Below are 16,594 nucleotides of genomic sequence, written 5' to 3'. Positions count from 1 at the left end.
CTGGAAAAGCAAGAGTTTCACATCCATTAAAATAATTTTGATTTACTTTGCATCACGTAACAGAAGAGTGCATTCAAACAGAAATAGCCCATAAGTACATGTTAAAATAAATGTTAGAAAAATAGGGTGTGGTGATGGAGGGCGTATTTTCCAGACTAGCTAACAAGGGAAGAGGAGTTACTTAATGAAGCAGGTTTCAGCTACATTGATATTGGAAGAAATTGTAATAATGGGAGATTTTCAGCTGCTGTATTATTTATTAGATAAGACACTTTTATAAAGTCAGGGTCTTAATCTTTATGAAATAATTATTTAATTCTAAAAAGTGGAAGAAGTAGCAAGGAAATTTGCAATCCCAGAAATTTGGCAGCTGGTGACAAAAAAGCTGAAGCTAGACGAATTCAGACTAGAAATGAGGCTAAAATTTTTCACAGTGAAGACAATTAACCATTAGAACAACTTACCTGGGGATATGGTTCTCCATCACTGACATAAATTGAAACTGGTATTATACTCCTGTGTTTATCATTTAGTTTTGTGGCACAAGATCTTTCTACAATAGGGGACTTTTTTCAAAAATTCCTGCTGTTGTTCAGCTCCAATTGTGTTAACGTTGGGAGCCATTGTTGTAGCTGGGCCACTGGTTGCGTATGATATTTTAAGCAATATGTCAATTAGACCTGCTCTGAGCATGGTTAGATGTTATGACTTTTAAATACCTTTTGTTGACAGTATATGAAGGATTGGAAAAAATTACTCAGGAAATGGTAGTACAACAAGCAATGGCTTCAAGCAAAGGAAGGAAAGGTTTAATCAAAATATTAGTGCATCCTGGTAACAGCATTATAGTTACACTTGAAGAGAAGGCATTTTCTGTAAAAGTCCCTGTTCTCGTTACTTAAAGAATGACTTAAGGCAGAACATTCTCACACTTGTCTCTTGGAAGGTGAATTGTCTTCAGTTCAAAGGTGAACTGAGGAAATGATTTGTTGTGGAGGTCATAAACCCTGAAAGGAATTGAAGGGCGTCCTAAGTTTTATGTAAATATCTCTGGACTTCTAACCTCCATGTAAACTCTGAGGAAGTTTAGAAACCACAATATGAACTTGGACTGGGTCAAAGACACCTTTCCAGCCTTCCATCCCTAACATATGCACAATGTTCCCAGCATCATTTCTGAAACACACAATCCCACCACACATGTATGAATTAATGGACTTATGTCAGAGAGAGTTTCTAAACTGTACAGGGACTCTATATGCTATTAGCAAAACTAGCTGCATTAAAGGAAGTTAAGGAGTGCCCTAGCCTCAAATTGAAGACTTCATAGTCCAGTTCTGAATCAGCTGGGCTGAAAGGTTATGAAATGTGCAAATGTAGTTTTGAGGTAATTTGGGGGCAAATCTAGCAATCAGGAATCCAAAGAAGGCTAATGAAGACTCATAGACTCATAGGTCAGAAGGGACCAATCTGATCATCTAGTCTGACCTCCTGCACAAGGCAGGCCACAGAACCCCACCCATCCAGGTATAATCTAATTTAATGGAATATATTCTTCCATATGACCAGGAGTCTATTGTTTTATTCTTGATAAATTAAAAAAAAAACCCACTAAGCAACTTTCTAGAGAGAAAAATGCAGAGTTAAATGTGCAAGTAAGAATCCATAACTGCTAGGGAAAATACTTCAAAGAACATTTGAAATTTTTAACAGACAATGAAATGCTAGGCAATTCAGTCAAGTTAAAATAAAAAAGTTGAAAATTACAGAAATGCAGAGTTAAGAACATTAAACCGTCTCGTTTTCACAGGCTGCTCTTCTCCCTGTTCACTTGATCTCTTAAACATTTTACACCTTGTTAGTTTGGTCACAAGCCCCTGAGGTTGGATATATCTTACCCCCCTATACTTTGGAAGTTTGCTTGTAGACTTGAAGTCTGCAACTGCAATGTTTCCCTATCGTTTATGTGGCAGGATTACATAGGGGAACCCAAATACATATTTATGTGGCTGAAGCTGTAGGGAATTTGACTTCTGTAGGTAATAAAATGTTTAAGTGGTCAGAGATGACCTGCAACTTGATAGTAGGAGGCACAATTTAAAGGTTCTGATGGTATGCAGCAGGGTTCAGGGCAGTGCAGATAAGTCTTGGCAGAAATCTGGGGGTGTGTGTGACCCTATGTCCTTGTACCCCAGCATCTCCTCTGTAAATGGTAGTTAAATTTCCAGCAGCTGTCATGAGGGAAGATGGTATGAAGGCTTGGTGATATATGAAGAGTGAGAAGAGAGAGATGGTTTTGTAAGTGAAGAGTGAATTGGTGTATTGTCTGTGCTCGTGTACATGGCTTTGGTAAATACAATGCAATACACTGTTATGCAGGTATTGGCTCACTGCCAGTGTAGGGATGTGTCATGTATAGGTATATGGTAGTTAGTGAGTTTAGGATGAGCAGTGAAAAAAAGTTTTATCATAACAGAATTTCCTTTCTTTCTAGTGTTTGTTCATTTAACTGAAATATTCTTTTTAAAATATTTTCCTCACTTACAATTTTCAGTTTAATAATGTAATTTTTCTCTGGGAATTTAGCATTACTTCTACTTTGTTTTATTTATGAGACTCAGTGTGTTTATCTAGAGATACACAAATAAGTTAAAAGAATGAGGAGTACTTGTGACACCTTAGAGACTAACATTTATTTAAGCATAAGCTTTCGTGGGCTAAAACTAACTTCATCAGATGCATGCAGTGGAAAATACAGTAGGAAGATATATATACACACAGAGAACATGAAAAAATGGGTGTTGGCATACCAACTATAACAAGACTAATCAATTAAGGTGGGCTGTTATGAGCAGGAGAAAAAAAAACTTTTGTAGTGATAATCAGGATGGCCCATTTCCAACAGTTGACAGGAAGGTGTGAGTAACCGTAAGGGGGAAATTAGCATGGGGAAATAGTTTGCACTTTGTGTAATGACTCATCCACTTCAAGCCTAATTTAATGGTGTCCAGTTTGCAAATTAATTCCAATTCTTGCAGTTTGTTGTTTGAGTCTATTTTTGAAGCTTTTTTGTTGGAGAATTGCAACTTTTAGGTCTGTAATTGAGTGACCAAGGAGGCTGAAGCGTTCTCCAACTGGTTTGGCCAGTGTACATGGCAGAGGGGCATTGTTGGCACATGATGGTATATATCACATTGGTAGATATGCAGGTGAATGAGCCTCTGATGGTGTGGCTGATGTGATTCGGTCCTATGATGGTGTCCCTTGAATAGATATGTGGACAGAGTTGGCAACGGGCTTTGTTGCAAGGATAGGTTCCTGAGTTAGTGTTTTTGTTGTGTAGTGTGTGGTTGCTGGTACCTTGTGTGTTGTGTACACAACAAAAACACTAACTCAGGAACCTATCCTTGCAACAAAACCCGTTGCCAACTCTGTCCACATATCTATTCAAGGGACACCATCATAGGACCGAATCACATCAGCCACACCATCAGAGGCTCATTCACCTGCACATCTACCAATGTGATATATTCACCTCTACCCGATATAACGCTGTAGTCGGGAGCCAAAAAAATCTTACCATGTTATAGATGAAACTGCGTTATATCGAACTTGCTTTGATCTGCTGAAATGCACAGCCCTGTCCCCCCCCCCGGAGAACTGGTTTACCATGTTATATCCTAATTTGTGTGATATCGGATCATGTTATATCAGGGTAGAGGTGTATTTGCCTCAGGTTGGAGGGCTGTCTGTAAGCGAGGACTTGCCTGTCTCCCAAGATCTGAGAGAGTGAGGGATCATCCTTCAGGATAGGTTGTAGATCCTTGATGATGCACTGGAGAGGTTTTAGTTAGAGGTTGGAGGCGAGGGCTAGTGGCATTCGTTACCTTCTTTGTTGAGCCTGTCCTAGAGTCACCTACTCCAGGACAGGCCCAATTGTTGGAAATGGGCCATCCTGATTATCACTACAAAAGTTTTTTTTTCTCGTGCTGCTAATAGCCCACCTTAATTGATTAGTCTCGTTATAGGTGGTATGGCAACATCCATTTTTTCATGTTCTCCGTGTGTATATATATCTTCCTACTGTATTTTCCACTGCATGCATCTGATGAAGTGGGTTTTAGCCCACGAAAGCTTATGCCGAAATCAATTTGTTTATAAATAATAAATATGTCTCTAAGATGCCATAAATACTCCTCATTCTTTTTGCTGATACAGACTAACACAGCTACCACTCTGAAACCTATCACAAATAAGTTAAAACACTTTTTAAAAAATGCTATTAACCTTTGTCGTAGATCTGACACTTTATACATTCTTTCTACAGAATCACACTGGACCACCATCTAGAGTAATACAAAATATAGTTAGTCAGTTTGTGAGCCTTACATTTGGATTTCCTGACTCTTTGGTGTCTGTTACAGCTATCCCCCTATTCCATTTTGTTTCTTACAGCTGTCCCCATACTCCATTTTGTTTTTGTTCTCCTCCTGTGGCTGCCTTTCCCTGGCTGTTAAGTTGTTTACCAGGGCCAATGCCCTTCTCAAAGGGAGGGCCCCTTGAGTTGTTTAACAAGAGCCATTGCCCTTCTCAAAGGGATGGTCACTTGTGCTGCGTGCTAAACCACTGCCCTGTTCAAAGGGTTAGTCCTGTTATCACCTCGTTGAACCTGGGCTCGGTGTAGGGCAGGCAATGTCCAGAGCTGCAAGACCTATTGTGTTTTTAAGATCCTAGGCATGATTCATAGGCCTCATGTGCTTTTGAGTCACCTATTGCACAGGACTCTGTCCAGACATGTTTCTGTGCTCACCTGCAGTCTTTTCCCTGTGCCTCCTCCCCTGTGACAGAGGGAGCCTATCAGGATTACTGGCGGGAAACTGCCTGAGTTTGCCTTTAAAACAGACATTTTTGAAACAAACATCAGAAAGGTTCCTGCATTGCTGCCTGGTCTGATCAGCCAGGGGTTCTGGGGGGTCCTTTCTCCGCTCTTGTTTTATTTTTTGAGCGTACCCCTGTTTTTTGACACCCCCCCCCCCCCCGCGAAGAACGAATTGCTACCTGAGAGATCTCTTGATTATTGAGACTGTACCGAGCCCTCCTTGCTTCTTCTGATGTTGCTGCTGCTTCTGCCTTTGCTGCTGCCTTGGGGACTGGTAAGAATCCCTCTGTGAAACTTTCCCTACTTTTATTTTATTATTTTAGCTGCTGGCTCTGTTTCCCCAGCACACAGACTCAAGCTAAACCTTGGTCTGTGTCTTAAAACCTCTCTCAAACTCCGCGGCGCTTTGCTGCTAAAAATAAGCTTGTGCCGCTGCTAAGCTCTGCTCCTGTGGGCATTGCCTCGGGGCTCCCTGCTTTCAGCTGTATCCCTTGGCTTCAGCCACCATCCCTTGGCTTCCTTGGGAGCTGTATCCTGGGCACATACCACTCTGCCCTCTGTGACTTCCCCATAGCATAAGGTGCACCATAGGTTTTGTTGTTTTTAGTTTAATAAGTCATAGTTTGTTAAGATTGTAGAGCTTGTAAGTTCACCTGCCTTGTTATAGTTTACTGTTTTGTTGCTCCGTATAGTTGCTTGTTATAGTTTTGCTTAGAATTGTGATATTTGTTGTTTTGCCTAGTCGTTGGTAAGATAGATAAGGTTTTTGCTGCTTGAATTCGTCTCCCCGCTGTCCCGATCTCTCCCTGAACTTTCCCGTGTCTGTTTTTCCCCTGCTCCAATCTCCCCCTCTGTGTACTTCTCCATGTCTATAGACAAGGCTTTTGCCGCTTGAATTCGTGTCTGTTTTTCCCCCACTCCAATCTCCCCTTCTGTGTGCTTCTCCATGTCTCCCTGTTAAACTCCTTGCTGCCCCCACCCCGCGTCTGCATCACCTTCCGAACCTCCCAAACTCCTTGCTGCTTCTCCCCCTGTATAAACTTCCCAAACCCTTTGCTGCTTTTTTCCCCGCATCTGCACTCTCTCCGAACCTCCCAACTCCTTGCTGCTTCCCCCCCCCCCGCGTCTGCATCACCCTCCGAACTCCCCAAACCCCTTGCTGCTTCTCCCCCTGTGAAACTTCCCAAACCCTTTGCCACTTTTTTTCCTTTGTTTTTGGTGTCCACTTGTTGCTTAAACCTCTCTCCAGCTCTTCTTTACACTTCTCCGCTGCCCCTCCCCTACCGAAGATCACCATCACACTGCTCCACTGTCCTTACCCTGCAGGGTTTCAGAGTCTCTCGCTGCTTCCAGCCACACTCTCCTCTCATCAGTTGCCACTAATCATTCACCCCTCCCCCCCGTTCCTTGACCCAGCACAAATTAAGTCATTAACTTTCTTTTATACCATTACATTGCATAAGTTCACTTATATTCACATTTTACTTGTAATTATAACACCCCATTGGTTGCTTCCACCTTTCTAATATACTTTGTATTTGCATTGATACCATTGTGTTACATTGTGTATAAGGCCACCAATCACTTAATACATTCTATCTAAAATTGTTGACCATTTTATATAGAAGCTACCATTTTATTTTGCATTTCTTTTTGATACGCTTATTGACTGTACTGTACCCCATTGTGCTGAACCCCACTTACTGCACCCCACTGTTAGAACTCCCTACACTGTTCAATAAGAAGGAAACCCCCCCATCATTGTCTATTGTAAACACCCTATACACCCCATCCCATCGTATTTCATTGTTAAATTCCCACCACTTCCTTTTTCCTTTAATAAAGAAATTAATTGGCACCCCACCTGTGTGGTAATTGCTCCCCAAGATCCCATATACCTGCTGGCAGGGACATGTAGGTGGAAGATCTCACCATAATGTTGTGTGAGCACAGTTTTTGTATTCAATTGGGAAAAAGTTCTTATCTGTAAACAAATGTTGATGAACAGATTAGACAATAGAAATGTTGCAGCGGGGAGAGTTTCTGTGTTTTGCAAGTAGTGAAACTGAAAGACCCAAATGTTTATGGTTTTGGAGCTACTAGAATTCTTAAATGGGTTTAAGAGTAGCAATTGTTGAACATTCTTTAGTTAGTTCTGCACCTGTATTGACTGTAAGGGTGAAGTAGGGGAGGTGACTCGTATTAATTCAAAAATTCAGCTGTAATTAAGCTGCAATTCTAAATAAGCATTGAATTTATGAGTTCAGAACTAAAATGAATGAATTTCAGCAGCTGCAATGGTAGATGCTCTGTAATATCTTTGTTTAGTTAGTCACAGCTAAGCTCCTTAAGTTAATGCAGAATTACTTTTTTCAGTTGTCCTTTTGCAATGTCCATTTGCTACAAATCAATATATTTTTCTTTCAGTCTTTTATGGTTTAAATGACTTTCTCAAGATTCAAATTTAACACTTTGCCTAGCCTTTTTTTCCCTTTCTAAATTACAGTATTAAAAGAAGGCTTCCTAGACCCAAAGTGTATATTCTTCATTGGCAGGGTGGCGGAGTGGATGATTTAAAGGATCTCTTCCATCTCTAACTAATTCTGTGATTCTGTTATGGTTTGTCTAACTTAGATTGTAAGTTGTTCAAGGTTGGGTCTGTGTTTATATAGCGCCTCACATGATGTGGACCTGACCTTCTTTGGAGCCTCTGGGCATTACTGCAGTATAAATATTAATAAAGAACGGCAAGGAGATAGTTGGCCTGTGTTTCTGGAGAGTCTAAAAAAGTGTAATTCTCCTGTTTATTCTGGATAATTAAAATGGGAGTGGCTATGTGAAAAGAAGTACACCGTACTAGTTGAATAAGTTGCCTTTAATGGAACCAAGCTGATTTACGTAAGATGAGGATCTGGCCTAGTTATAGAAAACCACTGTGATTTCAGAGTAGCAGCCGTGTTAGTCTGTATCCGCAAAAAGAACAGGAGTACTTGTGGCACCTTAGAGACTAACAAATTTATTTGAGCATAAACTTTCCATTCTATGCATCTGATGAAGTGGGCTGTAGCCCACGAAAGCATATGCTCAAATAAATTTGTTAGTCTCTAAGGTGCCACAAGTACTCCTGTTCATTGTGGTTTGGGGTCTTGTCTTGGGGTAATCACACAAAAGAAAATTATTTATTTTTGTTTTCGTGTCATATTTATCAGGGATCCACTGTTTGTGCATTTTTCCTCTTCCTTATCCGGTGAAAAAATATTTCTGCTGAGCTGATATGACTCCACTAAATCAGGAAGCACCAGGCAAAAGAACTGTCAGTCTTGTGGAAGAGTGGTCCAAAATGACTGGGGTGCTGAAAATATCCCAGTCAAGAAGCTTTCTGCTGAGCACTCTTACTTTGGCTTTAGTATTTGTGCTGCTGAATTTCTTTTTTTCTGTGTTGTTTTTATTGTTACATTTAATGAAATAAGAAAATAGCACAAGAAAAAGTAGAATCAGACCCTGAAATGTGATGGACCTCCTTTTTTCTGCTAGGCCTGCCTCTCCTGCTGTGCGGTTCCCATCCATAGGGTCAGGCCCGCTGGACCAGAGCAGATCGTCTGTCGGTCTGACTGATAGTCTGATTTTTATATAAAATAGAGGCAGAAAAAGCCTTCTGGGTCCAAAGGTTCTCCTCTTTTCACTTGTGACCCTAACTTCCAAATCCCACATTTTTTTTCTCTCTTCTCTTCTCATCTTTGTGGTGTTTGTATATTTAAATCAAAAAATCTCCATAGGTTGTAATGCAATAAATGTGATATGTTTTTAATATTTATTGTGCTTTTTATGACTTATGTTTGGTGCATATAAGCTTCTATTTCTTTGAATTAAAAATATAAATTATACTTCTAAATATTCCTTACTAAAAATGCCATGAATTGCATATTACCCAATGCTTTATAGTTCATTAATCTAATTACTAAAAAACAGCTTACGTTTGGTAAGTTTTCTTTGCAGACAGAAGGGCCAAAAATATAACTTTTTAAAATTAAAGCTTATATTGCATAGAAATATTGGTAACTCCCAGTAAAGGGTTTGCAAAAACAACTTAAGAATCATGGATATAGTCCATCTTCCCCAGAAGCCAGTGCAGTATTCTTAACAGTACAGATTTTTAGTACTTTAATCAATCTAGGTTTAAACTGGTCAATCAGGCTTCTGCCCCTGCCCATGTTTTTCTTGCTCCAGTCTACTGTTTCTACAGTCTACAGTCTCCCAGATTTTCAAAAATAATTCAGTGGTTCAAGGAAGTTTATTGCTCCTGAATAATAATGAGAACTTTTTATCTTGAAAGTGCTTTACAAACTTTGGTTATTCTTTAACCCCATAGGATCAGTAATATCTAGGCAGCTGACATATGTTAAAATTTTCCAAGTAATCCTTTATCTACTTTTTATCAACACCTAAATTTACAAGGTCTTCATTATGTTTTTTCCTAATTAACCAATCTTTTTTTTTTCTTTCTTTTTCTTGTTAAGGACAAACTTTAAAAAGAAGTTTAGCAACTCAGCTACTTCAGAATTATAATAAACACTGGTAATAACTCACTTAAGGTTGTATAAGAATTCAAGAGCCTTCACTTCTTCCCATTCATACTTCTACTCCCGTGGTGTGTGAAATAGATGGACTCCCATTCATCGCATTAGTGCTCAGGTACTTTTGGAAGGAGATCCCATATTCAAGCATTCTTAGTTTGTCCTCTAGCTGGATGAATGAAGGAATAGTATTTCTTCTTCCCATCACCCACCTTCTTTTCCCATTTCCCAAGTGGTGTTCTCCTACGTTGTCCTAGCTTCAAGAACGTTTGTTAGGTAGATCCCTATATTCATATGTTTTTAAGGTCAAAGGGACCGTTATGATCATCTAGTCTCACCTTCTGCATAACAGGCCTGAGAATTTCCTACAGGAGGCATCAACCCCATTGTTTCTGATTGAGCTATAGCATATCTTTTAGAAAGACATCCAATCTTTAAGTAAAAGACTTCAGGTGGCAGAGAATCCACTATATCCATAGTAAGTTGTTCCAATCATTAATTATCCCAACTATTAAGACTTTTTTGCAACTTTATTTCCAGGCTGAATTTGTCTAGTTCCATCTTCCAGCAACTTGGTCTTATTATAACTTTGTCTACTAGATTAATGAGCCTCCTACTTTCAGAAGTCTCCTCTTCATGTAAGAACTTATGATACTGATCAAGTCACTTCTTAATCTTCTTTTTGATAAATTACAGAGATTGCATTTCTTAAGTCTCTTGCTGTAAGGCAGGTTTTCCAGACCTTGAATCATTCTTGTAGCTCTTCTTTGAACACTTTCCAGATTTTCAACATCCTTTTTGAATGGTGGACACCAAAACTGAACACAATATTTCAGTAGTGGTCTCACGAATGCTGTACATAGAAATAATAATGTCACCTCCCTACTCCTACTCTATTTTCACCTGCTTATGCATCCAAGGATTGAGTTAGCTCTCTTAGCCTGTACATTGAATTGGGAGATTATATTCAGTTGGTTTCAACTATAACCTCGAAGTCCCTTTCAGAGTCATTGCATTCCAAAATTCCTCCATCTCATGAGTGTGCTCTACATTCTTTGTTTCTAGATGTATGACCTTGCATTTGGTGGTATTAAAATAGTTCAAATGATCCCAGCTTACCAGGCAATCTAGATCACTGTCTAGATCTGAAGTGTCCTTGGAATTATTTACCATTCCATTAATTTTGTTTCATCTGCAACTTTATCAGCTATGATTTTATACTTTCAGATCATTGTGATAAAGATATTGAATAGCATTAGACCAACATCAGATCCCTGCAAAACTCCACTAGAAACACCCCCAGGAGATGATGATTTCCAAATCCTTCCCATTTATCTAGTCAAATTAGCATATTGATTGAGAGGAAGCAGCTCTTAAACATTTTCTTGGCTTGGGCAGTTAATATAGAAATATATTCAGGCACATGGTAGCTCACTGTTCTTGCACAGCCCAAAGTTTGCAGCTGTGCAAGATTTTTCTAAAACATGTTATACGCTGCATCTGTTTGGATGAGGACTGAGGTTTCAGATCTTCAGGTGACTGTCAACCTTTCTTGCTAATATCTTTCTGCAAACTGGCTCTGATTGCCCAACAGGATTAATCACGTTGAAGTCAGCCTGTAAGATGACCCACATGGTTACTAAACTCACACTGGCATAATAGATATAATGGAAAGGCATATTACAGAGTAAAAGGAATTATACTTGTTGGAGTCTTCTCCTCTTCCTCTCTGCCAGCTTCGCTTCACGTCTTAGGAAGTTGTTCGGGAAGTCTCTGACTGATGGGAAAGAAGTGGACCTATACCGTAGAGACATTAGTGTTTTTGAGTATCAGGGGGGTAGCCATGTTAGCCGTGTTAGTCTGGATCTGTAAAAGCAGCAAAGAATCCTGTGGCACCTTATAGACTAACAGATGTTTTGGAGCATGAGCTTTCGTGGGTGAATACCCACTTCGTCGGATGCATGTGTTTTTGCATTCTGCTTCCTGGCAGCTGGAATCAACAGCTCAGAATTAGGGGTTTTATATTAAAAGATGAGAGATGACTACATTAAATACACAACTACTGGTAAGTAAATTCACCCTGTCGCTTTCCCATATTATCAGTGAAGGTCTAAGTATGAGCCTAGTCCTATATGTTCTAGCTGTTCTGTGTATTTCTAAATAGGACAACACGAGAACCTATTGAATGCCTTTTTGGCATTTGTGGTGAGGATTAGAGGAGATTGTTCTCTGTATTAAATACGCTGTTTACTTAACAACCTTGTATTGTGTAGGTGACGCTGCAATTAGTTCCCCTCCATTTTTATTTTGTAATTCTATACTTCTGGCCCTTCCCCTTCCAAAAGGCTACTTCATATATCAAGCAAAAAAAGCTGTATGATGTGCACCCAACTCCATCCAAGACTGAGTGGATCATCTTTGCCACCTGCTTAATCTCCTGAATCTGCTTCTGAATCTAATTCCCCCTTATTGAAAAGACCACACATCAGGTCAGCTGTTCAGATTCTTTTCATCCTGATTCATTCCATTTGTCATTAAACATGTATGTATCAAAAGTAACTGTATAGCCACATCCTATCTAAAGAACCTCTTGTTCATATCATTTTATTTCTAAAATAAAGAAATTTTGGTTGTATTGGGAGGGAGATGTTTCAGATAAGAGGATCTACTGCAGAACTAGGTCAGAGATCCAATAGAGAGGAGGGGGAGTGGTACACCGGGGTCTAATATTTAATGTATTCAAGTCCACAGATACAGATTTAATATTTTCAGTAGCTAGTTTAAAAATATGGAGTCCGTTCTTCTCTGATACACACACAAATGTCATTGATAATGTAAGTGCATTGGCTGATCTTGGAGTCCTTTTTAGGCATTTTACAATTCAAACAAAGATACATGTAAATATTTGGGCAGATCTCTATAGTCTAATGGCACAGTCTTCCCTTATGAGACGGCATGTACTAATTCATGTTGTATGCCACAAAAATCATAGTATTCCCTTAGAAAGCTCATAAACTTATTCACGTTATATACCATAGCAGACCCAATTTTCTTTCAAAAATTTTTTTGACCTAGTTCTTTTTCTGTAATTTCATTTTCTGGTATTGATTTCTGTGCCCCTGTTTTTTCTCTCTTGCTAGCAGTGAGACTTACGCAGGATCCCTAAAGCAAATTCTTAACTTCCTTCAGGGCAGCCTTTTCTATAAGGTTTTCCTTCCTGCATCTCCTCTGAGGATAGTTGCCACATTGAGAACTAGAAAGAGTTTCCTATTCTTGCTGCATATTGAACTGTAGCTTTTGGCAATACATTAATTTGTACAGTTTGCATTTGCACAAGCTCCATGGGATTTTATGTTGCTTATATATTTTAGCTGCAAGTTTGATATTTTTCAAAACAATATAATTTTACGAGATGGCAGAGGAAGGAATATAAAGGGGGATTCCAATTTCTCTCCGCCCCCTCCACAATTAACATACACATTTTTATTTATTTAGTTTATTTGGTGGGCAAGGTTAAACCTTTGTATTTATTTGTGCAACTAGTTATGGTCAATTTAAATAAGTAAATGAGTTCCAACCATCCCTTTTGACAAGATGGGTTTTTATTAAGCAGTGAAATTAATCAAATAGTCACATTACAGCATGGATTTTACTTAAAGCTCAAAAATATATTTGCGTAATAAATTATTGATGCCTTCTCAATTTTTCCCCAGTATTGTGAGTCCTTTCTGTTGTGCATGATAGAGGAGATCTGCTGAGTTTGCAAATAATTGACTTGAAATTGTTCAAATAATTCTGCTTTTTTGGCTTTTTTGTACCTAATCAGAATTGATGTGACTGAAGTGCAAATCTTCATAATAATCATGCATTTACTGGCCGTGATTGGAGGACCACCTTTTTGGCAATCAATGGTAATTTTGCTCATACTGTATATTAAGTTTAATGTATGTTTCCGATTATTCTGCTTCTTGTCTTGTCTTTTTTCTAATCTGGTATACATCTGGAAGAGCACCATATTTAGAACAGTATTAGTTTCCTTTGGGAGGGAAAGGTCTCATTTTCCTGTAAGATTAAAATATTTATGTTCTTGAAGAACGTGAATGATTTCATATCTAGCAAATGGCAGTGATGGTGCATTCTGGTTTTACCAGCACCACATGAAAAAGTCAGTCATTCTTTTGCATGCTGTACCATCATTCATGTAGAATGTCCACCTGCACCTCTGGGTGAACTAAATCATTTTCTGTTGCTAAATGTAAGTTTGTAAAGTGATTTTTGGATCAATTTGACATGGATATCAACAATATATAACAATTTTAGGTCAGAAAGAGAAGAATACTTTATCAAATTGAAATTACAGGGGGAATTTTTGAAATGCAGCATGTAATTGACCATAATTGCAATTGGTCAGAACTCAGGTGTTAACATTCTCTCCCTTAGGATTTTTAATGACTGTGGCCTCAATCCTGTAAGCTGATCTGCATGGTTGGATCTATGCACTCATACAGATCCTAGCTGATTTTACTGAGGCTCAGTGTGGATATAAGATACTGCCTGTTTGAATCAGCTTGCTGGATTGAGGCCTAAGGGTGCTCAGCAACTCAGTTTTATATCAGCACCATCTAAAACCATCCTGGAGTGCTGGTGCAGAATTGACTCGGAGAGAAATGTGCTACATAATGAATTGCCAGCATTACCTTCTGAAGCATGATTTCCCTGAAGGTTTTCCATTCATGTGCTGACCGGGCCTGACCTTGCTTAACTTCAAAGAGCTAATGAAATCACTTCCTAAGGTGGTCTGAAAAAAATTCTCATTAATTTTAGAAAAAGGCATCAAAATGTTCAAAAAACAGTTCGCAGTGACTCTTTTAGGGCGAAATATGTTGCGTTGTAGCACAATTAATCTGTTACAGCCAAATAGATCCTGAAATCTACACTGCCTGACTCAGTTAAAGATCTGCCAGGCTTCTGCCACAACACGTATTTGATTTCAGAGCTTGTGGACAAACGTCATATAAGAAATACCACCTAAAGAATGTGATTGAACTCTTGTGAATTCATGTAGACAGAACTACTTCTCAAAAGTGTATCCTCTTATCTTGTCTGTAGCAGCTATTTGAGCATGATGTCTGGCTGCCATTAAAACAAAAACTATAAAATAACTACTCGCTTTCTGTTTCCAATTGTTGTTAAAAACTATTTTGCTGCAATAGCTATTTCTGGTACAATTCAGTGTGACGGAAATTTGCTTGTATTATTGCTTAGAGCTTGGAAAGTCTTCCCTTTATTATTTAACAAATTTCATCCTTTCAAGCAATTTTTGCTGCAGCAAATAGCTATTAATATAGCAGATTTCAGGGGGTGTAAAGGTTTGTTTCACTAGCTGCAAAAAGATGAAAGCATTTTGAAGTCCAATATTTCTATTAGATTTATGGATGCATTTCTTCAGAAGACAAAAACTTTTCCCAGGATTGCCATGGGAATTACGACTTTCCCGATATTTCATTCAACCTGCCCTGATATTTCAGTCAACCTGTGTTTTATTTTATGTATTTAATTTTTGACAGAGAAAAAAACATTGTTCACCTCTCACAGAGGGATTTGGGGTTTATTTCTGTTTGAAAGACCTCTTTTATTTAATGAAAATACCTCTGCTCTATATTCAAACATTCCACTTTTCCCTCTAATAATTAGAAAGCAGGAAAATTCTGAAATAGTTAACTGTCTATGCTATCATCCATTATTGCTTTTATTGGCCTTTTGTACCCAGCAAAATATGCAGTATGCTTGCTTCCTTCTCTCTGTCTATGAAGTTTCTCTTTAAATGGCTAAAGCACCACTGCGTTCTGTTAGACTCCTGGAATCCAGTGTTTTCTGAGAGGTGGTGAGTATTACTGCAGGTGAGATTCCCATTTGGTAGGTTTCAGTGGAGTAGAGTGAGGTTGGGTGGAGCTTTTAGTAGATTATTCTTTTGATTTTGTTCCTGATATACTGGAAGTGAAATAAAATGCAACAATTACTTTTATTACTTAGCAAAATAATATTTTTTACTAAGTGTTCTGGGTATACATTTCATGTAATGTAAGGTAGGTCTGATTCTGAGCTCAATAACTTGTTATTTCTGGAACAGGAATAATAGATACAAAGTATATGTATTTCTGATAACTGTCATTCTTGAGGCTCTCTCAGATTTCCTCATTCTTCCTCTTGACCGGAGGTTTTGTTGATTGTGGACATGTTGAGCTGTGGGTCAGTTATACGTAGGCTTGGACAAATTCAATTTTTATTTTTTTATAAATTTTGATGGATTATATTGATTATTTTTAAGTATTTTTTTCAATTTTTATCAGTTTAAATATTCACCGTTATGGAAATTATGGGAAGGTCAAATAATGGGGATGTCAGACAATAATTATCTCATGACAGGAGACATTGAGATTCAAAAAGTTAGAGCCTTACACCCATTAAAACACACATTGTCAACATCACATGTCAAAATATTCAGAGTATATATCCTTAAACTCTAATAAGTTCTTAAGTAGCATTTTTCTTACTTTGCCTATTTGTAAACTTTGATTATTGTCTATGGTAATATTTTTTCATTGGTTGGTGTGTGCAGTGAAATCGACATTTACTGATCAAAATCTGGTTCTTCCAAGCCTAGTTATAGGAGGTAAACAAATTAAAATGAGTCATGAATGAGCATCCCAAACTAATTTCCCTTTGTGAATGAATCTGGATTTGGACACTGGTTGCCCAAGAACAGGTTAGAGCACTTACCCACTGTGACATTTATTTTTATTGACATGCTTATGTCTCTGTGGAAGAACTTGGAATCCCATTACTTTTAAGCAGACTGCATTCTGTTTTTGAAGTTGGGTATCCTGCTGTTGCAGCAGCATAACCAGTCTTAATCAACTTCAAAGGATTTAATAGAGAAGCATCGTTTACCTGAAGATCTGACCTGAGACTCTTTTCAGCAGTATAAATTCAGTCCTACTAAGTGTTGACCACTGACTTCAGTGGGAGTTAAAGGTGTGCAACACCTGGCACGATCAAGCTGTGTAAAGGGCAAAATGGTAGTATTGGCTACGATTATATATAGAATACCAAAAAGCAAGTAAACCTGGGGCTTTATCTC

At 38.5% G+C, this 16,594-nt stretch overlaps 1 protein-coding gene across 3 annotated transcripts in view; it reads left to right on the top strand.

Annotated features, from left to right (window-relative positions):
• Positions 1–16,594, top strand: part of CEPT1 (choline/ethanolamine phosphotransferase 1) — a 46,820-nt gene that overhangs the window by 22,400 nt on the left and 7,826 nt on the right. For all 3 annotated transcript variants that reach the window (XM_030561151.1, XM_030561149.1, XM_030561150.1), the window contains exon 5: positions 13,280–13,364. In XM_030561151.1, the coding sequence (XP_030417011.1) occupies positions 13,280–13,364 (85 nt within the window). The remainder of the gene's footprint in view (positions 1–13,279; positions 13,365–16,594) is intronic.

Source organism: Gopherus evgoodei, chromosome 4, assembly GCF_007399415.2.
Source record: "Gopherus evgoodei ecotype Sinaloan lineage chromosome 4, rGopEvg1_v1.p, whole genome shotgun sequence".
NCBI classification, from domain to species: domain Eukaryota; kingdom Metazoa; phylum Chordata; order Testudines; family Testudinidae; genus Gopherus; species Gopherus evgoodei.
This window is presented reverse-complemented; position numbering and strand designations above follow the sequence as displayed.